Source organism: Leptonotus elevatus, chromosome 21, assembly GCF_054856555.1.
Source record: "Leptonotus elevatus isolate MCC_2025b chromosome 21, RoL_Lele_1.0, whole genome shotgun sequence".
Classification (NCBI taxonomy): Eukaryota; Metazoa; Chordata; class Actinopteri; order Syngnathiformes; family Syngnathidae; genus Leptonotus; species Leptonotus elevatus.
Window position 1 is genome coordinate 16,943,110 of NC_141259.1, and position 26,300 is coordinate 16,969,409.

Genomic DNA, 26,300 nt, shown 5'->3' on the forward strand with positions numbered 1-26,300 from the left:
TTTGGAAATTGATTTTGAAGTGCCATGCTTGTTTATGTTTAGTGCTGCCACCTGTGGTCAAGCGGCAGAAGTGCATCAAAGACCCAATCACACTTCAGTCAACGGTTTGATTTTCTTTCTTTTGTGGAAATATGATACAGTTATATTACAGGTATTCAAATGCCCCAGTAGGGTGGAGATGGTGATGGGAGGGTGTGAACCAAAAGCCTGGGGGGGACGACACGAGACATTAAATGCTAAGACAGCAACCCTCAAAAAACTCCCAATAAATAACTCGTAACGAACATTTTGAAAACAGATCAACTTCCTCGTCCTTTTTAGCAGCAAGTTGGTGAGGGAAAAACAAAACAAACAAACGACACCAACGACATGAGGAGCGCCTAAACACGAACCAGCACGCTAACGCCTCCACCAGGAAGATGAACAGTAAACTCACATGGAAGGTTGTTTTCACTTCCTGTCACATTTTTTTTTCACTTCCTGCCTCACTCGCCAAAAATATACGCGCCTGTGACACGCACTTCAATCTTGTGATTTTTCTATTGTCCTCGTTGGGGGTCGTGCCAACACGCAAGCATTCACACTCAACATTCGCACCTGTGGACAATTACTTTCTTCAATTCAACTTGGCTTTGAAGCCACAGACTCAAAAATGTGCGGCAGACGTGCTAATTGGGTCGGGTTGGGGTCACGTTAAGAGTCATGTGATTTTTCACATGAAAAGGGTCCAATTTTAAATGTATTTTAATTGATTTATTTATTGTATTATTTTCAATTTAAAGTCTTAATAGCATTTCTTTTTACCCGATGTATCGGATCAGGACTTGGCAAGGGCAAATACTCAAAATCAAGTGACTTGGACTCGGGTTCAAACAAGCATTCTGACTCCCATTCACACCGACGGACAACTTTTGTCTTCAATTAACTTAACATGTGGGAGGAGAACACGCAAAACTCCACAGGAACCCAGATTTGAACCCAGAACCTCAGAACTGAAAGGCAGAAGTGCTAAACCACTACCTCACCGTGTCAACGCCGCTTCATTAATAAAATAGATCCTGGCTAAGATGTCCCCCGCGTGGCGGCTTCACGTACAAAAAAATCATCGTTATAAATTACAACGGTCAGTGATGACGACGACGAAGCGAACGGCGATGGGCGCGACCAACAAACGTGTGACGCCGCTAAAGCAAGCGAGGCGGAGAGTCAACAGTCAAAGTGCATCTCCAACGAGTCGTCAAAGGCCCGGCCGTCGTGGCCCGCCGCCGACAGGAAGGCGGTGGCGACCGGCGAGCCCGTGGCGGCGGCTACGTTGAGCAGGGCGGCGCCGGGGGGGCCGCCGGGCGGGCCCCGAAGGGCGGCGGCGGCGATGCTGGTGAGGTTGATGCCCAGCGTCAGGCGCGTCTGCTCCAGGGCCTTCTCGGGCACGGCGAAGGCCTCCAGCTTCTTCTCGCCGTTCGCCATGTACGAGTTCTGGCAGCCGCGGCAGATGCACTCCTGGCACGCCTGCAACACACACAAAAAATAACAGATTGCATCTCAGATATATTTTGTATGAATTTGATGTAGGATTTTGAAGCACTCATTTTCATGCAAGAACGACAAATTAAAAGTTGTGCGCCTCAAGTGTAGTACCACGTTGTGCCACAACATGGTTGGCAGCACTGTGCTAAGGAAGACTTTCGAAAGTGTTTTAAAACGCTTGCTCTGTTCCGGCGGGGGTCGTCGGCTCCCCTCTTTGGTGAAGATTTTCATGCATGCCAGATCCACCGCACCAGCATCTACCGAAACTCAGACACAATCTGTTTCCTCCTCAGGTTATTGAATCGGTGGAGGCTGGCTGATGTCTGCGGATCTCACGCGGCTTCGTCTGTCCTTCCTTCCTTTTCTCGGTCTCTCCTTTGGTCTCTTGAGGCCTCCCTGATTTTATGTTTTTTGGATTTGTTGGGGTCTGGATGTTTCTTGGGTTGGGGAGGAGTTCTGGTGGGGGGTGTCTGGTCGGTGCTGGATTTCACCTTTCTTGGTTTTCTTTGGTCCTTCCTCGGGTCTCCTGACGGCGGTGTTCGGTTTAGGTGAACGGTATGAGATTTTTTCTAATAGGTTTTCTGGTGAGCTAACAAATACACGCACGCACGCACGCACGCACATACACATACTCACCCACACACACACACACAAAAAAAAAAAATATATATATATATATGTATATATATATATATATATGTATATATATATATATATATATTTAAAAAAAAAAAGAAAAAAAGAGCAATGATGATGACATTTCCGAATGAACAATACTGAGCTCTTAAAAAAAGAAAAAGAAAAAAAGAAAAAAAGAAAGTGTTTTCAAACTTTGAAATGTGATCAAGCATGTTGATGTAAAAGTACTATTGTCTGACTGAAATCTTAATTTCAAACATGCACGCAGTGAAATCAAAACACATCAAACAAAATGAAATAAAAATGAAAATGCTCTATTTCCTTTTGATCATTATATAACAATGGCTTCATACGCCTAAAGTCTTCTAAAGCTCCTCACCTTGCGATTGGAGTAGCACGGACAACGCTGCCCCCTGCAGGTGAGCACCGACGGGTTCTGTGTGGCGCGGCCGCACTTGCAGCCTTTCTTCTCCACGGGCTTTTTGTACAGCGGCTTGGAGGGGCTGGGGGGGTGACTGAGCGGGTGAGCGTGAGAGTGGGGGGGCCCACGGGCCTGCGAGCGGGGTTTGGGGGCCCGGGCCTTGGCCTTCTTGGGGCCCCCGTGGTGCTCCCCCGTCTTTTTGGGCGGCTTGCCGGACCCCAGGGGGCCCTTGCCCACCTTGGGGGGCCCGCCGTTGGGCACGGGCGCCATGTGGAAGTGGGGCGTGGCGGAGGGGAAGTCGTACACGGGGGTGGCGCCCAGGCGAGGGCAGTGGGGGCCGCCGTCGGGCGGGGGTCCCCGCAGGAGGCTGTCGATGGGGAGGAGCCGCACCTTCTCACTGTCGCTTTCCGAGCGGGAGCGTTTGCGGTGGCAGCGAGGGGGTCCTCGGGGGACGGCGGTGGGGGATTGAGGAGGGGGCTGCGGGTGAGGGCGGAAGGGGTGACAGCTGCTCTCCAGGGGGAGGGCGGGGCAGAGAGGCCCGTTGACGGACAGAGGCGTGGGGGGGTCGTCGGGCTCGGTGTCCGTGTCCAGAGTCCGTAGAACTTCCTCCACGCTCAACAGCAGCGGCCCCCCGCCATGCTTGAACTCGTCGCCGAAGCAGGACACGTCGCAAAGGCCCGCCCCGCCCACCGCCGGCATCTGCTCACAAAAGTCCTCCTGCTTGACGAGCGCTCGGCCCAAGTCCAGCGAGGCGGCGAGTCCGTTACAATCGTGCAGCCCGTTGACGCCGACCGCCTCGTCCTCCTCCTCGTCGACCTCGTCGGGATGCGGCGCGTCCTCCGCCGGCGCTTCCGCTTCGACGGCGTCGGGCTCGGGTTCAAGCTCGATCTCGGCCAGCCGCAGGCCCTCGTTGAGGACGGCCTGCAGGTCGGGCGAGTCGGCGGCGGCGGCGGCGATGTGCGCGGCGAGCGGCGAGTGCGTGATGTACAGGCACAGCTTGCGATAGCAGCGCACCAGCAGGGACAGCTGCCGGTTCTCCTGGAAACGCGAGTAGTCCTTGCACCAGCTGCACGACGGCTTCAGCTGCATCCGCTGACCTTTGCACCCGCGGCACACGTAATGCTGACACGACGAGTCGGTGGGCGCCATGGGGTCCTGCAGCAGGTTGCCTGCGCCGCAAGATGGAGGACAGAAAACACAATTACTAGAGATCAACTTTTTTTTTTCAGGGCCGTCAACCGATATTTATTTTCAGTCACGGGGAAAAAAATATTGGTGTCAAAAATGTCTTAAAGCATATGTTGAACGAGTTACTTATTTGATTTGCGCAAAAAAATACATTCAAAAATCTTAAGACAAGACATTTTGGTGTTAAAATTCCAACAAAAATTTAAATGAAAATTAAAAAGTATTGTTTTTGAAAGTTAATCAATTTATCTTTATTTGACTTCCAAATAACAACAAAAGATGCTGAGACTTCCCAGGGTCAGGTTCACTGAACATTTAAATAGTTCCTACATCTTTAGCACATTTAACAGTTTTAAATCATCTTTTATCAGCTGTCAGATTCTGAAAGAAGGCCAATATTCATCAAAACGCCGAGTATTGGCGCCGATAATCGGTCTATCCCGAACACACATTTTGTTTGTTTGCTGACCAAGCTTGCTTATTAATTTAGTCAGTGTTCCCTTTTGAAATTCATTTAAATGTGGTTAATCCCTTCCAGCCACAAGAAAGCATGTTTTCTTTGGAAACTATCCGCCATTATTATGCTCAGATGAAAGCCCAGTCTCACATAAAAGTAGTGCCTTGGCACCAACTCGTGGCCTCTCGTCATCTAGTGGCATTATGGTGTCACACTTAGTAACTATGTTGAAGTGAATTATTGATCGTTGTGTAGAGCTTTCCCGTCATCCATGGGCAACCCTTTGATGTAGAAGTAGACAATTTGACGTCTATTAGCAAAGAGGAAAATAAATTCAAATGATTAATCCGATTTTTTTTTTTTTACGCAAATTGCAATAAAGCCACTGCACGTGTGACAACTCAGCATAACACAAAACCGTCTTCTCCTCACTAACCAAAATCTTTCCAAATTCGGTCTCGTCTTATCAATGCCTCCTTCTCGCCCGCCGTCCTTTTTCTTTTTGGTGTCGCTTTCATGGTTGGCATTATGTCTGGAATTGATGAACTTTTCTCCTCCTTCCTGCCTCCTCACAGCTGCCTCAAAGTGTGTTTATTTATATTCGGCGGCCACAAGCGCTCTTTGAGCGCCGCTTCCTTAGCAACGCTGGCCGCTAAGGTCTGCAGCTGCAGGCAGGAAAAAGGATGAAGGCCCATTGATGAGGACGACCACTCCTTGTATGAGTCATTGATCATTCATTCACAATGAGGAGGCTAAATATGAAAGACAACGGGGGGGGGGGGGTGATGATGATGACATCCCTATATTCATTTTGTATGCCGTGTGCACCCATTATAGCACTGATTTTAAATGCTTGTTTGTTTTTAAGAATGTTTACAGTTATCCTACTTCTTGACAGTGAGAACAGGTGCAAAGATGTGGGTTTTTTTTTATATAAGTGTAGATTAAAAACTATTTTTAGAAAATTATATGGTCTCGATCTATATCATGTTCCTGGAACATATGCCCAAAATATTATTATTTTTTCCTTCTTTTTCTTTATAATGGCCAATTTAAAGTCTTCCACATATAAAATGTTTATTTTTCTCTCTCAAGGCAGACATGACAAAATGCAAGAAAAAATAAAACACAACCAGTACTATGATGTATTACATTTACCTGTACAGCTAATTTTTTATGGTTTTTTTGAACCATTAAAAATTCATTGTGGTTAAGTCCCACAGAATTCCAAAGGAGAGCGCACAAGAGCACAAAGGGGGTGTGTCGTGATGCTGTAAGATGCGTTCACTACCCCTGGGAAAAAAAACGGAATCACATGCCACCAAGAGGAATATGTCATCATTTTTTTTCCTTCCGATTGAATTGCTGACGTGCAAAACATGTTGAAAACAATATGATTTTTGACGACGGTAATAAAGATTAAACTCATGACGTTATCCGCAAGATGCCAAATTTTCAATGAATATCAAATAGCGGAAGTTATACGTCAGAGCCTGGACACACGACGTGACAAAGTAATAAAATGAGCGACGACGTTACATGGCGACTAAATTGTGAACGATCGCGTTTGGGTCTTCCGACAGCACTTGAACGCGGCATCATCCAAAAACGCTCGCATGGCAGCTGACAACAAGCACGCAAAGCACACCAGTCAGTCAGTCAGTCGGTCGGTGATGAAAACAAAACACATTTGAAAACCTTCGTGCGTGCGTTTGGACGCGATTGTTAGCGCTCGGCCGGTCACTGACTCACCGCAGACCAAGCAGGACACGGACTGCCGGAAGAAGGGCAGCAGCTTGCACAGTTCGGCCAGCGCGCGGGGGTCTCGGGGGTCGCACTGCAGCACCGAGCGGCTCGCAGACACGTAGAGCGACGTCGCGTTCACCGGGTTCATCGCAGCGGCCTGACCCGGCGAGCCGGTCCGCTCGGTTCCGAAACTCCGATGCGTTCAAAGCAGCAACAAAGTGTCCGGGAAACACAAACACGACACGCGCTGAATGGACTCTGGGGGCTTTGACGACAACATAGAGGCTCCGGGTCTTAATCGCGTTTTCCTCAGTCCCATCCCGTATCCATCCTCGATGCAGAATTGTTCACAAGCTGGTCCGGGTTCGGTGGAGCATAGTGTGCGGACGGGAGCCCGATCGTCGCTTCAGAGCCGCTCGGCCGGGGCTCTCACGCGGGGGCTTTGGTGAAAAAAATGACCCGGTTTGCTGCGGGTGCCCCGCGATACTTCCATAGTCGGAGTGCGTGCCGGTCTCGGTTTGAAAAGCGGCCGTCGTGCCGGTGTCATGTAAGGCGGTCTGGGTACCGGACCGGTCGGCTTCCGCGTCTTGTTATTGTTCGCCGAGATTCATGGCGGCGCACAACAAACCAGAAGGCCGCGGCGTCGCCAACAAGCTTTCCTTCGGCAGTAGGAGCACCGCCTGGCCGCCGACGAGCTCGCAGTCGCCCCCGGTTAGAGTTAGGGTCCGTCGAGGAAGAATTTCGCGGCTCCTCCGGTTCGGTTGGGGCCGAAAAAAGGGCGAGCAGCGGAAGCCTCGGGCTCTCGTGACCGCGCTAGCCGCCTGCGCTACACCAGAAAGCGGGCTGGAAGAGCAGGCCGTGGGGGCTCCGCACGGTTGTCAGCGGGGCTCAATTCTTCCCGTCGTTCCCCTCGGTGGCCTTGAGGCGTCCTGAAGGAAGTTTTGAGCCTAAATAAAATCCTCTCCGAACCTCGGTGGAGCCAGCGGCGAAGAAAACGGGATTTTTAGTCCGTGTTTGTGTTGGATGCTACAGCTAGCAGCGGCGTATTCCTCATACCGCCCGTCTCCTTTCCCACACACGTCCACATGGGGGTGCTGCGGTGCAAATCTCGCGAGGGCGGTTGTGACGTAGGACGACGTCACGAAGATGTATGAATGAAACATCTCTGATAGATAAAAAAAAAAAAAATCTCTGATAAATGCTTCTTTTTTTTTTATCTCTGATAAAGATATGAAGTTTCTTTAAAAACACAGAAATTAATTTAGTTCATCAGCCCTTTTATTTTTCTTCTTTGTATCTTTTTGATAATTCAAGTTAACTCCCGTTACTACCTCATAGAACGGAAATAGCTACCTTTATTATTTTCACCACAGTCAGATATTATCAATACACTAATCAGAAGACAGTGAAAAGCAGTTAGCATGTTTGCCTCACAGTGCGGGTTGTTGGTTCGAACGCTGACTCCCCTACAACCTTATTGAGGATAATAGAAAATGGACAGATTGTAATACTCCTGTTAATATTTAGGACAAAGCTTCCTTCCTCGGCCGTGACTAATTCCTATTTTTGGGGTGTTTTCAGCACCAAAATGTTTTTATGATCATTATGCTTCGTAAGGTTTGCTTTGAGTTTTATTCTTAGCAGGCCCGTGATTCCCCCTGAGTCACACGCAGTACTAAAATCAACTTTTCAGCATATATGGGCACGATGATGCCAAACTCCGGCAACTTCCGAGCCTCTTTCTGACTGCCAATTGATATTTTCCATTTCACACGCATGTGCACGCTGCACACGCTTCCTATTTTACCGCGTGTCATCGCAGTACATAAGGATGACACGCGTCAGGCTTCCATCACATCCAGTAGTCCATTTTGGTGGCGTTTGACCATGTGGACCACTCTCGGGACCAGATGTTGGATTTTCCTCCTTGCCCTGGGACTTGTGCTGATACAAGGTACATCTGTCGCGCACGCCAGCAATGGCAGGTTGGACCTTTCTGTTGATCTAAAAAATATCAGACGCACTGGCTAAATTCTAATATTTGCTCAATGAAACTAATTTAGTTTTTTCCCCCCCAACAGTAGGCTATTCTCTTTATTTGGCAGCGACAAGATGTTCTTGTCCAATTAAATTTCAGCCTGTGTTGCCATGTCAAGCTAATCTGCCCCAGATCTTTCGGAATTAAAAGTAGTGCTAGCCCATGTAACTTAAAACTATTATTATTAATATAACTGTTTCTTTAAGAAATCCAAATTCAAATTCATCCTCACAGGCCTTTGATGACATCAGCATTTTTCTGTTATCTGATTGGTTGTTCGGAGCAAAACGTTGCAGCCAAGTTTGACAAGGAAAATCCATTTTTAGGGAGCTACGCACATTAACACGCGTAACAGTTAGCATCTCTGGTGAGATGCTAAATGGTCGGTCGGAGCCTCTGATTGGTTCGTCAAGTTTGACAAGCAAAACACATCTGTAACCGTCTGTACATTTAATAATCAGCCTCTTTGGTAATTTGATGCATTTTTTCCAGTCATGGGCAGTTATGTGCCGTGATACCGCATTTTTGTAAGCCAAGAAACCAAATGAACGGCCCACACTCTCAAAAGAGAATTGTTGAACCAACTTATGACTAAAAAAATCATTTTTAGACCATTCTTTTTAGAGTGCAACACTGCAGATGTATTTTTATATTTATTTTTTTGCAGTGGAATCCAACGTTCCGGACGTGCGACTGTCATGCTGCGGCAGCGTCGGCTACCGGAGGCTTCCCAGAATCAAGCGGTGCTTTGAGCAAAAACCACGAGAGGACTGCAAGCAGCACGCCTTCCTGTAAGCTACACACACACGCACACACAACAACAACAACAACAACAACAACACAAACGCAACATCGCAGGAGGCGTCTTTTGATTAGGATCGTCCCTGGAACTCGAACGACCGCAACTCAGCGTGGGTGTTCCCAAATTCACTCCTGAAGCAATAATTGAACTCTTTTGTAGCATCGTAACCAAGAGTGGCAAACAGTGGTGCGTCAGTCCTGCGGCCAAGTGGCTCAAAGACAAGATGGACAAGGTGAGCGCTGACTGATTTTGCAAGGCCCGTACAATATTGTCTTCTATTGCTACAAACACATGGAACCTGCCGGAACAAAGATTAGAATCTCTTCTTTCATCAGGAAAGAGAAAGTATATTTGTATCTGTTACCGTTTTGCAGCAATTAGCATTTGAATATAGCTATTTCCATCAATAGTCACATTCCTGGTGAAAACAACATGCAACATGGCCCTGGTTGATCTCTTATACTCTGCTGCCACCTTCTGGCCGTTTTTTGTAATAACTACCATTGCTTTAGAAGCTGCATCAAAGCCTTCTGTTAACTCTTGCATTAAAAAAATTATAAATACGTTTTGGGGAATGAAGGACAAAGTATTTAAAAAGCTTATTTACATGTTTTTGGGTTTGAATGAGTTTTAATATCAATTGGAACAGCTGGGGGCCCAATATCGACTCCTGTGGGACACCAGAAGTATCTTTGTATTCGTAAAGAATGGTTTTTTTTCTTCAAATCATGGGTTGCAAAACATGCTGTCGTACGCTTGAGGTAAAAAAAGGGCTTAAGAAACAAAATCAAACAAAAGTCGTCCAAATGGAATCGGAACTTGTCGATTCTCTCACCATTAGTCACTTTTGCACTCGCCCAGTGGTTTCCACCCTCCACTCGTCTCAACTATTTCAGGCTTTCCTGACGACTGACTCATTGCCAGATTGTTCGTTATTCAAGATTCGCTAACGATCGCCCGTGACCTTTCTGCCTGATCACCAACCACGACTTTGGCCTATTTGCTTGTTTTCCACTCAAGTGCCATCTTTACTTGAATAGCGAAACGAAAATCACGTTGCATCCAAATCAATGTGTACAATTGACCACAATGAAGCTGAAGCATGTTTGACTGCTAAAAGTCACTTTTATACACGCGGCGTTGAAATGTCTTCCAATTGCGCAACCTGGATTGAATGTGAACTGAATTAAAAGGATCCTCCCGTCATAAAAAGTGTCGCAAGTGCAGTCGGGAACAGTCTGCTAACGTAACGTCTTATCTTCTAGTAACTGTCGCCGTGTTTTATGGAATAAAGTGAGTGCCAGTAAAACGGCGCTGCATGCGCTCCTTTCCCACGTGTAAAGAGTTAAAAGCCAGTTTTGTATGTTGGGAGGAGGAGGATGAAGACAGGCTGCCGAAAGTGGCTGTGACATCTCAAGTGACAGTCGGAATGTTAAGAGCACAAAAGAAGAACAACGTTCCCACCGCGCGTTAAAAGGAAACCGAGCAGGAAGACGAGAACGTTGCGTCAACGCTTCCTCACACGCAAACAAAATCCGCTCTCGTTACCGTCAAAGCAAATCATTTCATTTCGCAAAAGTCTCATTACCTAACTTATAATATGGAACGTCATAGTAGATTAATTAATTCGATGTAAATTATTACTACTAGTACTATTATACGTATAGTGACCCTAACCTCATTGTGCAATTGTAAACCTTTAAATAACTACGTCTCTTCCGTGGAAGAACACCGAAGGCGTGCAATTCTACATTTGGGCTTTCCTGCAAAACAACCAAAAATAAATCTGCGCTATAGACGAGGTGCAACAGTTTATAAAAATTGTTCACAAAATGTGCAATTGTGCTAATTTGCCACACCTTCTGTTTACCTTCCATTTAGAACAAGTTGAAGTGTCCTCCGGATATGTCCATGCGGAACACCAACTGAACACGTCCCACCAGAGTTCTCGTGCCAATTTCTATTTATTGCTTTTCTACAAGAATATTCCTTTTGTCAAAAAGAGTTTGTTTTGTATATTGGTTCGTATTTAAAGTAACACAAATAAATGATGACTGGATATTTGACTGCATGAGCAACTCATTGCTGCTGTTCCTAATTGTAGTGCTGCTATTGTCCACTGGGTGTCGCCAAAGACGAGCGAGGATGTGAAACTGCAGACAATCCAGGGCACTCGTGTTTACGACACTTAATTACTTTTTTTTTCTTTTTCCGGCGCTACCACCGCCTTTTGTTGACATCAAGGATATCGAATACACACTCAAACAAATGTATGCCAAGAATATAAACAAATACAGAATGAGGATGTGAAAAATCCTGTAAAATTATTTTGGACTTTATAGTGTGGTCCCATGAGCAAGCTGTATTGTTTCTTGATCCCAAAAAAAGAATCCAAAATAATGAAAATCCATAAGAAATAGAACAGGTGACATGAACAATATGATTGTAAACATTATCAGTGATGAGGGTTGCTGTTACCTCATCCTAGTGCTTACTGTATGTAGGCCTACAATACGATTCAGCGCGCACGCGCGCGCACGCACACACACACACACACACACACACACACACTTGGTGGTGACACCGACTCTCACACATCCTTCCTGTTTTTTGCGAAAGAGGGAGAACACGCATGCAGGAATTCACGGAATCGTTTAGAAATCACGAATGATGTCAACCTTTTCCGTCGTAATCAGCACTTGCTTGTCACGTGACATCTTTTTGGTCTGGGCGTGTACTGTACTGTACTCGATGGCTTGTTTACGTTGTGCTGCCACGTTTATGTTCATTGCATCAAAGTACAACTATTTGTTATCTTACAAAACAATACATGTGAAGTCATACTTGATCATTAGCTTCAAAAGAGTATATGACCACAGTCAAAGGAAATTAGAACTTAATGCAAGTCGGAATCCTGAAACTTATATGAAAAAAAGTTGTACATGGTTTGAAAAAAGAAAAGAAAAGATATTTTCAAGAAAGAAGATTTTTTGTTTTTTAGATTAAAGTTGTAATGGTACATAGACATTAGCCTAATAGCAGAAAACAAGAAAAAAAAAGTTTTTCACATGTAAATTGGTATTTTTTAGTCATTTGGAAAATTAGATGTTATTTGACCTTTTGTTTTTATCATCACGTACCCCCGACTTTGTATCTTGACGTATACAACTCTTTTTATTCCATCGTCCTGTAATTAGCTAAGTTAATGTATTCCACTTTCTTTTTGCACAAGACTCAAATACAACGTCCAAACGACACGACATTATAAATATGGATTTAGCGTTTGAGAGGGCAGACACTTGTGGGGCTTGGCATCGTCTCCACGCGACTCATGTGGCGACATGTCTTGAGGAAAACGATGACGAGGTTAAAAAAAACACAAAGTCACCCTAAGCTCCGGTTGTGACGCACGCACACATGATGTGTTATCAGCTCCTTTCACAATACACGTTTTGGACTTGATGTGTCAAATGGCAATTTTAACTTCTTTGACATTATTGACATCAATTCCTGCGAATTAAACGTGGCTCCAATTGTCACATACTTCTAACGAAAAACAACAAATATTTTTAGTTCAACGTTTTTGTTTTTTTAAATAAATGCTGCACTTTCATTTGAGTGTTTAGTGGAAACGACATTTAAAATCTACATTATGATAAAGAAGTATAAAGCAGGAATGTCCCACATCAGCGATGGCCTCATACGGACTCAGAACAGCCGGAAACTGAGAAAAATGTGGAATCCCCCCAAACTGCTCAGCATCTTAACAGATGCACAGCGGACAAGGAACACTTCTCAAACTTCTCCCATCTGACAGATGCTACACAAGCATCAGGACTTACAAAAAAATCCCACAAACTTCGAACCACAAGCCGTATTTTTCTTTTGCGCTCACTTTCGTTTACAATGTTGCAATACCTCTGCAACCAAAATGAAACAACCGATCTTTCACCGCACATTTGATACATATTTTGTTATTGGTACTGCTGAATTCAAATACACTATCCTTTTTTTAAATTATTTTTTAGCCCCGCCCGTTTTTTATCATTTCCTTTCATTATTTAGAATTACACAAAAAAAATCTTTGAAATTTCCTCTGATTTAATATTGCAATTTTTTTAAATCTTGAAATTTGCTTTCGTCACTTAAAATGACATTTAAAAAAATCTTTGAAATTTCCTCTGATTTAATATTGCAATTTTTTTAAATCGTGAAATTTGCTTTCGTCACTTAAAATTACATTTAAAAAAAAATCTTTGACATTTCTTTTCATCATTTAAAATTAATTTTTAAAAATGTGAAACTTCCTTTCATCATTTAAAATGGATTTTTTTAATCTTTGAAATTTCCTTTCATCATCATTTAAAATTACATTTTAAAAAATCATTGAATTTTCCTTTCATCATTTAAAATTGCAAAAAAAGAAAAAAGCACAACGTTCAACAATCTCCTGAAAACAAAGTCAACTATCGTTATTTATTCATGGCACAATGCAGAAAGATTTGATTGAAAGCATATTTCATTTTCCCTTTTTGGGCTCACACGCTTTGGCAACGTTCTCTGAGAACAACCCTCATTTGATTTTCCATTCGTGTTCATTCAAGCTAAAAAGCTAAAAGAAAACGAAAAGGAAAAGAGAAGAGAAGAAGCACAAGTGCAACGTGGAGCGCTTCCGGCTTCATGACATCGGTCCCTTTAGTGATTCCCGGCAAACGAGCGTGTCACTCATTCAGAAGAAGAGAGCCTGGAAAGAGAAAATTGAGGGAGCGAGGATGACTAAACCCTGACACGACTTCACTTCTGCTTTTTTACGCCTTAAATTCGACCGTCCGAGACTTTCTGCTTCACTCGCTTCTCCGGCGCTCAAACAGCAGACCGACAAGAAAAAGCTTCCGACTCTTTTCGATTCTTCCTCTTATCGAAACGATGACCTCCGCAAGCATGCAAAAGATTTTTTTGCTGGCCGCCGTTGTGGTGGCCGTGGTCCAGTGCCAACCAGGTAAGCCCACCGAATGCTGCAAGAAGGTGAGCTACAAGGAGATCTCGGAGGACGTGCACGCGTACCGAGTGGAGATTGCGCAAGCTCCGTGCCTGCCAGCCGTCATGTGAGTATCACTTCGGAAAACAAACACTGCGTTTCCAGACGATTTTATTCACAATTTCCTTGCAGCTTTCATGAGAACCTGTGCAACAGCGCCCCCTATGGCCACAAACCAAACTTGACTCCAAGCTAACCACGCTAACCGTTGTCGTCCTGCAGTTTCTACACCAAAGACAGCTTCTACTGTGCGGCAATCCGCGCCCCGTGGGTCCGCCAGAAGGCCGCCGCCATCGAGTGAGTTTCCCCTTCATCTTCATCCCCATCCTCATCATCATCATCCTCATCACGCTCATGATCTTCCTCTCGTTTTGTGTCGTCACAGGAAAGCCGCCGCCGCCGCCGCTCGGGCTTTGTCCACCAGGTTGCCGTCCAAAAGCTCGCTGCTCTCCATCATCACCTCCACCGCCTCCGCCCCTTCATCGTCTCCACCATCATCATCATCATCATCATCCCCTTGATCTTCCTCCTCCTGCCCTCGTCTTCGTCCCACACTTCACTAAGATGACAAGCATTTTGTTTGTGGATGAACCACTTTAGCGCCTGACAATTATTTATTGGTTTATTAATTTAATTGAACAATAGTGTTTATTATTTATCAGTAAAATCTTATGTTGTAACTTATTTTGTGCCATTAAAATGACAATTTATTTATTGATAAAGTTATGATAGACGAAATAAAAAACATTGAAATTGCAGATAACTTGTCTGGTGTTTTCATTAACATTTCAATATGTGACTTGCACAGTGAACAAGTGGTTAATATATCTGCCTTACAGTTAGAAGGTTGGGGGTTCGAACTCTGGCATGTGTGCAACAAGAGCCACCGTTGCCAAATACACAAAATGAGAACACTGCCTGGCTGTCGACCACAGCTCACGCCCAGACTCTCACACAAAGACAAATCTGCTCCAAACTCCTAACATCACTAAACTAGTCAACACGCCTTCAAGGCACACATCCACGTCACGAATACTACAGTCCATATGTATCGTAATTCCACTTTATAAAGCCAGTTAATTTCTCTACATTCTCAACATTACATTTTATTCTTGCTGACATTCTCATTCTTTACTGAAACTAAAACTGAATAAAATAAAATAAAAATATATTTTAGACGTTATTATCTCGGCCCCCCTAAGTATCAGTCTGAATAAAATGAATTAGGAATTGAGTCGTGGATGCAGGCAAGTGCAGTTTGCCCGCTCAGTTGACTGGTATCGATATTTCCTGGGCACAGTATTGCAAACATAATCCACCAGGATTAGAACAAATCCAGATCTGATCCAAAATTGGAATTTCAAATCCAAATTTGGAAATCCACTCCTACCTTTAATCCAGATTTGAGCCAATGTTGGATCTTTCAACATTTGAGTCCCAAATCTAGACCAATTTGATTCTGAAAAATAGCATTAGATTAATCCCACCTCAGGGTAGGATTAGACTGTGAGCTCATGTATTAGTTTCACATAAACACACCAATAAGTAAGTATAAACTTGCATTTCCTGGGATTAATAGTGTAAAGAGATATTCTAGAAATCCAAGTAACGAAAAAAAAGAAAAAACTCAAAAATTTAACAGCAACAAAAAAATGTAAAGGGCAATTCAACCCCAAAATGTTCTGAACGACATGTTGTATGTCCCTCCACAAATCCAAACACGACATTCAGATTAATATCGCATTTGCTCTGAGCAACTGTGATGTCATTTTCATTGAACAGCAAGTGGCAAAATGGCAAAATGGCCGCCCCTTTTGCATTTAGTATATTGACCTATCAAAGCCTTGAGGCCTACAGAACAGATTTTCTAGCCCCAGTCTATGATCCCGGGGACGAGATGGATTTGGAAATCTCAATCCAAGAAGATCAGGATTATTCTGATCCCATCCAGCAAAATTTTGATTTAGAAAATAGAAAACTGGATCAGTTTAATCTGGATTGAAATGTTTGAGATACTGGGCCCTGACGACAGAATTGCAGATGCTCCCAATGCCTTGCGGAACGCCCTCCGTATAGCGAGGAGATGAACCGCGGTCATCAGAAGCGTTACCGTGGATACGGAAAATGTGTTCATAAGAAGGTTGGTCGTCTCCGAGTATAAAGACGACTTAAGAAATGAAATGAGACATTGTGGAGAAACCAGAACGGAGTCTACGGGCGGACCTGGTTTTTATGGTCCTTGAAGTTGAACGATAGCAAGTGCAAGTGGAAGTGGAAGTGGAAGTGGAAAGACGGGATGATGACAAGCGCACCTGTGTGACAGAACAGTGATTTGCAGGACTTGACATTGTTTCCATGTGACTCATGTGGCGACACGTCATGAAGAAATCGATGAAAAGGTTAAAAAAAGTCTCACAAACATCCGGTGGTGACGCATAAAGTGTTATCAGCTGGTTTCACAAGGCAACCTTTTGACTGCATGTGGCAACTTTGAACTTTTCAACAATTTTCCTACAGCTGCCATGTTCCCAAACGTGCTTCCAATTGCCACATCATTCAAACTAAAAACAAATGTTTTCATTCAGTTTGAATATTTGTGTTTCAAAAAACAAAACTGTAGTTTTATGTCAAATGGAAAATGTCTATCCTAAATCTATAGCATGTTAAAATGTTTTTTTTCTTTTTCTTTACTTATTTTCTCTTTTTTCCTTTTTTTCTCAGAAAAAAAAAGTAGTATAAATTAACATAATCTCACTTTTAAAACAAATAAATGAGATACGTCAGTCATGGGTAAAAAAAAAAAGTTCAATTATTATATAAAAGAAAACATTCATTTTTTTGCTTATTATGTATCTTTTTTTTAACTTTTCCCTTTTTCTTTCTGTCTTTTCTTTTTTCAGAAAATATTTATTAAAAAAGTAGTATACTATAAATTAGCATAATCTGACTTTTAAAACAAATAAATGGGATACGTCAGTCATAGGTAAATTAAAAAAATATTACAAAATAAAATGTTCCTTTTTTTGGCTTATTATGTATATAAAATTAAATTGTATAATGAAAAAATAAGACATTATTCAATGTGCCAATGTTCATTTGTATATTTTAGTGCTCATTTGTGACATTTGAGCATCAACTGCCGTTCCTTCATTTCTTCATCAGCACGTTGATAAGAAGCTAAAAAAAGAAACAGAACATAAAGTTTGGAAACGTCTTTTCCGGCATCTCCGACGTTGGTCACTCTCAAGTCATTCTCAGGAAACGTCGCTCATTCACAAAAAAGAGAGAATTGAGAAAAGAGAAAATTGAGGGAGGATGACTAAACCACCAGACGACTTCACTTCTGCTTTTTTACGCCTTAAATTCGGCCGTCCGAGACTTTCTGCTTCACTCGCTTCTCCGGCACTCAAACAGCAGACCGACAAGAAAGCTTCCGACTCTTTTCGACTCTTCCTCTTATCGAAACGATGACCTCTGCAAGCCTGCAAAAGATTTTTTTGCTGGCCGCCGTTCTGGTGGCCGTGGTCCAGTGCCAACCAGGTAAGTTGATCTTTTGGATTTGTGTGGGAGGATGAAACTGAAGTCTTGTTGTGTTTGGCTGCAGGGAAGCCCACCGAATGCTGCAAGAAGGTGAGCTACAAAGAGATCTCGGAGGACGTGCACGCGTACCGAGTGCAGACTCCGCAAGCTCCGTGCCTGCCCGCCATCATGTGAGTATCACGTCGGCACTTAGAAATGAGAAAAGCAGGCGAGGGAAAGAGAAAATGGCGGCATCTTAGAGTTCTCCGAAGAATGTTGAAGTGAGTTGAGGACGTTCATGTAAAGAGAAGTCGTGCTTTCACACCATCTTGTGGCAATTGTTTGGCATAATTATTGTCATATTTTTTAATCTAAAAAAAAAAAGATTGGCATCAAAAAGTCCACATCCTAATATAAGAGCCAGGTAAAAAAAAGTTATAGATCACGGCTCAGATATATTTTGTGGAATAAAAGTGTTGAAATTTAAATTTGAACTCAGACCACCATCAAAATACAGTTGACGAGTTCAGTTTTCATGAAAAGATGTGCAACAGCGCCCCCTATGGCCAATCACTGCTGCGAGTCATTCTTTTTCTTTTTAAAGACAAAAAGGTTTTCGTTTACCTTGGCCTTTTTATCTTTTAAAAGAAAAACAAAGACTGTATAGATTAGAAGACAAGATTTTTTTTTTTTTACCAATCACTGACGCTAAGCTAACGACGCTAACTGTTGTCGCCCTGCAGCTTCTACACCAAAGATAACTTCTACTGCGTTGCAATCAACGCACCGTGGGCTCGCCAGAAGGCCGCAGCCATCAGGTGAGTGTCACCTTCATCCTCATCCTCATCCTCATCTTCATCATGCTCATCTTCCTCTGGTTTTATGTCCTCACAGGGCGGCCGCCGCTGCCGCCGCTCGGGCTTTGACCACCAGCCCGCCGTCCAAAAGCTCGCTGCTCACCATGCTCACTTCCACCACCGCCGCCGCTGCCCCTTCATCATCTCCACCATCATCATCACCCTCCCCTTCCTCCTCCCCATCATCCCCTTCATCATCCTCCTCCTCCTCCCCTCGTCTCCGTCCCACACTTCACTAAGATGACGAGCACTTTGTTTGAAGGATGACGACTGAATCACGTTAGCGCCTTACCATTATTTATTGGTTATTTATTATTTATTGGTAAAATTGTATTTATTTTGTGTGATAGGCTTGCTATTAGTTGTCACTAATAATAATAATAATAATAATAATAATAATAATTTTAAAAAATGAACCTTGAAATCGTGTCTGGTGTTTTTATTCACATTTTCATATATTTGGCTTTAGCAGCGGCAGCACAGTGGAAGAATGGTTTACATATCCGCCTCACAGTTGGGATGTTAGGGTTCAAATCTGCTCCTGTGTGTTGGCCGATAATTTATAGCAGCAGATGCTATTTGCATTTAGTCACATTATAATATTTGACATGACACTGTAAAAAAACACAACTTGTATTTTGGGGGCTAAACGAGTCATTTAAGTTGGAACAACTTTAAAATATTAATTATTGACAATTATTTAACAAAGCAAATTGTTTTTACTTAAAAGTGAGAATTTGTTCTGTAAATGCAGGCTGAAAATATTTAGTTGAATTGCCCAATTTGAAATCTGATACAAGGTTGTTGCCTTGAAGTTTTGAGTTCACCCAGTATGGCAGAAATAAGTGATTCGGGTATTTAAAGAAAAAAAAAAATAAGCATGATAACTACCTAAATATTTGCGTTATGCATGTGTTGATAACATTTTTATATTGGAAGAAATGAAAAAAGTTCATTTTAGAGGAACCTTTAAGGGCCTGGCGGTCACAAGAGAAAGGTCTCCGTCTGCAAGATGGACGCCGCTCGGGTGTTCCTGGGGAACGGGGCCGAGTGTTCGGCGCCGTTGGGGGCCAGCGAGGCGGCGCGCAGACTGCACTCGCGGCCGCCCACGTAACGCTTGAGGGACAAGCTCCTGCGCATCCTCCGCAACTCGCACTGGACCTGAAACCCCCCCAAAAAAATAATAATAAACACACACGGTAAATATTTAGAAGGATGACGATGAGGAAGATGACGAAGATGAGGAAGATCTCACCTCACAGTTGAGGAAGCAGTACAGCACTGCCACAATAAGACCCTGAAACACGCACGGCCAAGATGGAGCAAGAGGTCTCACTTTTGTATTGCACACACTTGTGTCCTCAAAGTATTGTGTTATTTCGTTGAAGTAGTGAAGTGAGACCTGGAAGGATCCGAGTCCCAGCTCAAAGAAGATCTTGACGCGTCGCATGGTTTTATCGGTGGGCTCCATCAGGTGGACGAAGACCACGTAGTTGATCCCAAACAACGGGATGAGCAGGAGGGTGGACTTGGCCAGACGCCTCGGACACACAAGCACAAGAAGAAGAAAAAAATCAATGACGAGGGACTTTTTCAGAATATTTGCAAACGAGGAGTGCTGGGCTGCTGCCAAGTGGCAAAAAAGGGAACTGAAGATCATGCCACCACCAGATATTCCCCAAAGGTTGTTTTTTTTTCAATTCATAAAAAAAAATCCAAATTAAATTATAAATGAATCAAGAGGAACCTGTGAGTGAAGAGGCTAAACCTAGTAGGCCTGTCACGATCAAATCTTTTTTGAATTGACCACTGACAGAAAAAAAAGCTAATTTCATTGCTTGACTGCAGTTTCAACTTGTCACCACTAGATGGTGCTAAAAAACTGCAAAACGCTCATGAGGCAGAGAAGGTTTGGGGCAAAATATTTGTGTTGACATATTTTTGCTGTTGACATTTTCCCGCCCAGCCTTAAAATTAAATAAATATCTTAAATAGTTACAAACAAAATGAAATGATTAATATGAGCAAAGAGAAAACGAACGTCCGCCAGCCTACTTGTACTGCGACTGCTCGTTGCCGCCCACGTCGGTGCATCGCAGCTTCTGCACCAGGATGCGGATGATGCTGATGAACAGGATGAAGTTGACCTGACACACACACACACACACACACACATTTCAACAGGTGAGCCGGAGCCGAACCCGGCTGCAGGGAACACGTAGACAAACAAGTCCTATCGGCCAGCATCGGTTGTTGTTGCTGAGCGTACGTACGACGACACACGCCATGATGGGCCAGTCCAACACTCTGCCGGGGACCGGGTTGTCGTTCCTTTCCCAGCACCTGAAATAAAAGCACGCAGGAAGGAAGCAGCGTGTCAATGATGTGCAATTCTTTTACATGGGAAAAATGCTGAACATGAGATTAGAAAAAGATTTTTAGGGGAAATTTAAAAAAGTGTCCGCTAAAATGTTGAGGCTTGAATCCCCTTGAGAAAGATGAAGTATTTCTCCATTCATATATCATTTTGGAGATATTTTTTCAATCGTTTTAATCAATGAACTGAGAAATATGAAAGGTGTAGATGCCGGAAATAATAATAATATTAATAATAATAGTTATTATTATTATTATGATGACGATAATGATAATAATAACAATAATAATCATAATAGTTATTATTATTATAATAATAAAAATGATGATAATGATAATAATAATAATAATAATTATTATTATAATGATGATAATAAAAAATGATGTTGACGATAATGATAACAATAACAATAACAATAATAATAATCATCATTATTATAATGATGATGACAATAATAAAAATGATGACGATAATAATAATAATAATTATTATTATAATGATAATAAAAATGATGATGACAATAATAATAACAACAATAATAATAATAATTGTTATTGTTATTATTATAATGATGATAATAATAGTAATGATAATAATAACAATACTAATAATACTAATAATGAACGTATGTAACTTTGTTGACAAATGACGCTGCTTGGCATTGTGACTCACCAGGTGTCATCCAAGTGTAGCCGGCAAAGGATCCATGCCACGGTGAACACGCACGGGATTCCTGAAGGGCACAAAGACGCAAAGTGTTTACAGTGAGACTCGGCCAGACGCGGCACACACGCGCATGATGGATGGTGGAAGCGAGACAATGTTTGGAACCCGTGTGGCTGAGTGCAAACACTTTGGCACCGAGACTGATGACTCCTTTTGTTCACAGTGGCGCGTTTTGGCAAAATGCCAGCAGTGTCTCGCTGTACGATTTCAAGACAGAATCTTTCAAGTCTGGGTTAGGACCTTGGATAAGGATTAAGGTTGCAAATTAGGCTAGAAGTAGGACCCTAAAAATAGGGTGGGGGGGGAGAATTGATCACAGGTTTAGGATTTGGATGTCGGGTTTAAACTGGTTACATGTTTCAAAGTATGGATCCAAGACATGGATATGGTTTCAAATAAAGTTTTTACGTGACTTCATCTCACACAAGCTCACAACTTTTGATTGCTGGTCGAATGTTTGACGTCGCATTCAAGCGAGAGGATTGCGTGCTCAATTGCGGCGCAAGCCGTCTGATTGGTTGTCGCTGGCGCCCGCGTCCTACCCCAGCCAATCAGCATGAAGACGGAGAGTCGGGCGCAGCGGGCGTGGACCAGCAGCAGCAGCGTGTGAAGGTAAAGCGCCTCCACCAGCAGCCAGAAGAAGTTGGCCATGATGGAGTAGTTGAGGAACACCAGGCTGCTCTTACAGCCCACCTGCAAACGCACGCGCACACACACGGACGGATGTGACGCTTAATGCTTATTTTGGTTGCCGACGGATTGCTTGTCGCATGTTGATGATGTCACCAGCGAGGGCTGAACGCTGCAGTCCAGCGTGTACTCCTCCTCGCTGGAGAAGAGCAGAAGATCTTTGGTCAGCACGGCCACGCCCCTCAGCATGAAGGACGCAAACAGGTTGATGTGGATGTAATTTCGCATGCAGTGCAGCCTCCTGCACGCACACGCACGCAAGAATGTGTTTATGTGTGTGTCAGGCAGTGCAAGAGGATGAATGTAAACGTGATTAACATTTGTCAATGAACATCTGGCCAGGACGGATGGCCGGATTTACACACGTGTGTAAACGCATACACGACCTACTCGACACACTGTATGCGCCCAAGTTCACGCGCGCGCGTGCGTGCGTGGGTGTGTGCACACCTAAAGAGAGCGATGATGATGGTGCTGCTGAGCAGACTGATGAGCGATAAGCTGTGACCCATCGTGGACAGAACCATCACCACTTTGTAGAACACTAGCTGAACAAACACAAACAAACATCATCATCATCATCGTCGTCGTTGTCATCGTCATCATCATCGTCGTCGTCATCATCATTGTCGTAGTCATCATCTTCATCGTCGTCGTCATCATCACCATCATCGTCGTTGTCATCGTCACCATCATCGTCGTTGTCATCGTCATCATCATCATCATCGTCATCATCATCGTCGTCGTCATCATCATCATTGTCGTAGTCATCATCTTCATCGTCGTCGTCATCATCACCATCGTCGTCGTTGTCATTGTCATTGTCATCATCGTCGTCATCATCATCTTCATCATCATCATCATCATCATCGTCGTCATCATCATCGTCATCATCATCATCATCGTCGTAGTCATCATCGTCATCGTCATCATCAGACTTATTTTTACACGTTGTATAACAGAAATGTTGAGGTATTGCCTGCAAGGTTTGAGCTGGGAAGGATTGTGTCGGACTTAAGAGCTTCTTCTGTAAGTAGACGCACAATTGGTGGAATTCTGACCCAGCTTGTGCAACGCGCACACACAAAAAGCACACAAACGCAAACACACTTCTTGAAGAACTCCCTCACAAAAGTGAGTCTTCTTGTGCAGCTGCTGTTTTCTTTATGAGCCTCTTAGCTTTAAGATGTCCATTTTTGGAGACATTTTGTCTTTTTGACGTGTTTGGGTCTGGCCTAAACCCAGCTCTGCCCCCCCCCCCCCCCACACACACAGGCCTACACTTGTGTGTGTCTGTGTGTACATGCATGTGTGTGTATGTTACTGCGCATGTATGCCCAATCCGTGCATGTGTGTCTATCTATGTCCATGAGTGAGTGTGTGTCTGTTCTCCACTAAACGTTCTCCAGACGGAAAAGCCTGGAACATCCAACAGGAAACAAACAGAAGCTTCCCCGAGATGAAGTCTCCCACACGCACACACACCTGACAGCTCTGGACAAGATCTCATGCCAGGCGCGTGAGCGTGTGTGTATGCGTGCGTGTTCATTTTTCTCTCCTTTTGGGTGCTTGAGTGTCTTTTTTTTATTTGTTTCATCCTAAGTGGGCACATTGTTTATCAGCGATGACAAAACAAAGTCGTCCTTCATGTCTTCCTCCTCACGTAAACACAAGCGCGATGACGAGCCCTGACAGGAAGTCGGCACTTTCCAAGCGGCCATTTTGGAAGAAATGTGTTGGCCTCACCTCGTTGGGTTGGTCAGTGTCGTTGGACGAGCAGGCGGTGGCGATGACGGGGTAAACGTCCGACCATCCTTGCTGGGTGCACTTCCTGCTCAGGTTACCTACAAAACATCACGCTAGCAATTGATGATCAAAAATAAACAAATAATACAATACTTACTTCCACAACGTTATCAGTCAGCAAGTATTTGCCAAAATTTCACGTCCAGGAAAGGACAGTTGGCGAATAGCTGCCAACAGTTACACAAGCTAACAGTTAGCACACAGAAGCCAAACACCAAATCGCTGCCAATGGGGTATAGAAGCTATATGTTTGCAAATGTCTGCCAAAAGTTAGCATAAAGAAGCTAATAATTAGCTGACAACAGTTACGCGAACAGAAGCTAGCAGTTGGATGGTGGGTTGAGGCTAAATAGTTAGCAAAGTTTAGATTACAGAATTTATGTTAGCAAAATATCTACCAACAGTTAGCATACAGTGGCTAACAATCAGCAAATCATTCCCAACAGTTAGCGTATTGAAGCTAACAATTAGCAAAAAGCGGCCCAAGTTGCCAAATATCGAATAAGGGTTATCATTGGACCTTCATGTTGCTTTAAGACGAAGTTGGCTAAATTAGCAACGCGTGCTAACAGCTCACCCTTCTTCCCAAACAGGTGAAGGAGGGGCGCGGGGCAGGGTTGGGTGACCACCTCGCCCACCGCGGCTCTGCGCCAGCACGAAGCGTTGTCCCATTCGCCCGCACATCCTGAAACATCCACAAAATTAATTAAATAAACATAAAGCTGTTTGAGCGTTTATTTGAGTAAGCCGTAAATTAAAAAAAATATCGAATAAACGGTGAAGGTGTGGGGTGCACCTGCGGGGGGCGCTGTGTACTGCTGCAGGCCAGCGTGACACTCTTGGCTCGCTCGCTTCATCTCCCAGGTGAAGTGGCACAGAGGAAATCTGCCCGCCGCCTGCCGGCACACCAAGCAGACGGCAACAATATTTGGGAATAAGTCAAAAGTTCATTTTGATAAAACGCCACTGGCGCAGCTTTGTGGAGTAAAGTTCACCTCTGTGATTAAAAAGAAAAACGTTCACAATATGTCTATAATCCGTCATCCTTGGGGGATTTAGACAAGGATGCAAAAAGTTTGTCTTCTTGAATGTTTCCCTCTAAACGAAAATTGCGTCGCTGTTCAGGTAAACACAGCTGGCATCATTAAAAACGTGCTCTTCTTTTCCCCCCATTTAGCAACGTCTACTCACATCCACACACGCACAATGTGCAAAATAACAACACTTAAACTGATTGAGTCCGTATGTCAAACGAACTTTGGAGATAGTAACTGTGTGTGTGTTCAGGGAGTTGCTGTTTACATTAACACTCTAAAGCATTTATGAGATGTCAGAGTGTTTCAGTACGTTTACCACACATACACACGCACACGTTCGTTAACAAAAACAACTTGGGGTGAAATAACGAACATCGTCGCTATCAATGACGCGTTTTAAAATGTTTGCGCTGCATGTGAACAGTTTGTTGACTCGTGTGTGGGCTTTTGGTACAAAATGATAACACGGAGAAGATAAAGAAGATGAAATATTAACCAGACGCACGAGTAAGTACGCGACTGTGTCACAAAGTTGAACACTTCATGGAGACGCATGAGAAGGTGATGCCATGAGTGACATAAGAAAAGAAAATGAAGTCGGGGGAGAGGATACGAAACGCTAAAGTGCATGAGGAGTCCGAAGATGATGTCAGATATGAGGTGAATGTAAATGAGGTCATGAGACATGAGAAAATGTTAAAATGATAACATGACGTCAGCGAGAGATTGTGGGCCGGTTACAAGTGCATGAGAATTGATCGATCAAGTCACATGACATGAGAATATGATGTCAAAGGGCATTAGAAGAATAACAGGAGAGATGAGGACACATACAAACGTAAGGTCAGAAGATGCTGAAGTTCATAAGATGGCAAATAAATGAGAATCTGACGTTCAGGCATGACATCCATGAGTTGATGAACTAACCTCATGCGTGAGGAAGACGAGCATCAGGATGAACCTCATGATCTTCTCATCCAGTTGCTTCCGGACTTCCAGACTTGTTCACATCCGAGCCTGCGCTTCTTCATCAACTCACAAGTCCTTCAGAAGTTGACTTGATGAACAAATACCAGAACGTGTTGTCCATGCGTGTTCGGTGCCGAGGAGCACTGAAACTCGCGCGCGTGCTCGCCACACGAATGAGTCGCGCGCAATCCCGCCTCCTCTGCCACAGCGACCTCTGGTGGACAAAATGCAACTTTAAAATGGCCAAATTGTCATCATGCAAATGAACGTAATGAAGGCAAGAATGGAACAGGAAGAATCATTCAAATAGCTATACAAAAATACAAAGTGAGATTTGAACATTATACATACCAAATGCCATGCTTGTACTTTTCTTCCACTTGTGTGCACCACGAAATACAAGCGTGCTACTCACGAACGTTTAAAATTGTGAAAATGTGTTCTAGCGGTCACATGACCAAAAGTA

General features: G+C 43.7%; 5 protein-coding genes across 9 annotated transcripts; 3 read left to right on the top strand and 2 right to left on the bottom strand.

The window, feature by feature from the left end:
- Nucleotides 1–100: 100 nt before the first annotated feature.
- Nucleotides 101–7,069, bottom strand: msl2b (MSL complex subunit 2b). Its single transcript, XM_086065378.1, has 3 exons — nt 5,982–7,069; nt 2,543–3,753; nt 101–1,506 (listed from the first exon to the last, which is right to left on the bottom strand). Exons 1-3 carry the CDS (start codon nt 6,121–6,123, stop codon nt 1,207–1,209), a joined length of 1,653 nt encoding a protein of 550 aa, XP_085921504.1. The 5' UTR covers nt 6,124–7,069; the 3' UTR covers nt 101–1,206.
- Nucleotides 5,833–10,873, top strand: LOC147156174 (uncharacterized). Its single transcript, XM_086065387.1, has 4 exons — nt 5,833–7,929; nt 8,681–8,804; nt 8,975–9,047; nt 10,697–10,873. Exons 1-4 carry the CDS (start codon nt 7,752–7,754, stop codon nt 10,742–10,744), a joined length of 423 nt encoding a protein of 140 aa, XP_085921513.1. The 5' UTR covers nt 5,833–7,751; the 3' UTR covers nt 10,745–10,873.
- Nucleotides 10,874–12,183: 1,310 nt separating this feature from the next.
- On the top strand, nt 12,184–14,575 carry LOC147156175 (uncharacterized). The gene is made up of 3 exons (XM_086065388.1): nt 12,184–13,920; nt 14,076–14,150; nt 14,239–14,575. Exons 1-3 carry the CDS (start codon nt 13,742–13,744, stop codon nt 14,372–14,374), a joined length of 390 nt encoding a protein of 129 aa, XP_085921514.1. The 5' UTR covers nt 12,184–13,741; the 3' UTR covers nt 14,375–14,575.
- LOC147156176 (vasoactive intestinal polypeptide receptor 2-like) lies at nt 13,596–26,246 on the bottom strand. Of its 5 annotated transcripts, XM_086065380.1 has the most exons (15): nt 26,186–26,245; nt 25,793–26,048; nt 24,625–24,724; nt 24,349–24,513; nt 23,769–23,866; nt 22,473–22,570; nt 22,119–22,263; nt 21,875–22,025; nt 21,279–21,339; nt 20,503–20,572; nt 20,285–20,376; nt 19,632–19,770; nt 19,485–19,526; nt 19,197–19,390; nt 13,596–14,412 (listed from the first exon to the last, which is right to left on the bottom strand). In XM_086065380.1, the coding sequence occupies exons 2-14, from the start codon at nt 25,829–25,831 to the stop codon at nt 19,214–19,216; spliced, it is 1,377 nt and encodes a 458-aa protein (XP_085921506.1). In that variant the 5' UTR covers nt 25,832–26,048; nt 26,186–26,245; the 3' UTR covers nt 13,596–14,412; nt 19,197–19,213. The 5 variants fall into 5 exon arrangements, with proteins under 5 accessions (XP_085921506.1, XP_085921505.1, XP_085921507.1 ...); XM_086065379.1 differs by lacking the exon at nt 13,596–14,412 and having other exon boundaries at nt 18,654–19,390; nt 26,186–26,243; XM_086065381.1 differs by lacking the exon at nt 13,596–14,412 and having other exon boundaries at nt 18,654–19,390; nt 24,406–24,513; nt 26,186–26,239.
- Nucleotides 17,201–18,647, top strand: LOC147156177 (uncharacterized). The gene is made up of 4 exons (XM_086065385.1): nt 17,201–17,393; nt 17,458–17,563; nt 18,116–18,190; nt 18,267–18,647. The coding sequence occupies exons 1-4, from the start codon at nt 17,321–17,323 to the stop codon at nt 18,466–18,468; spliced, it is 456 nt and encodes a 151-aa protein (XP_085921511.1). The 5' UTR covers nt 17,201–17,320; the 3' UTR covers nt 18,469–18,647.
- Nucleotides 26,247–26,300: the final 54 nt, after the last annotated feature.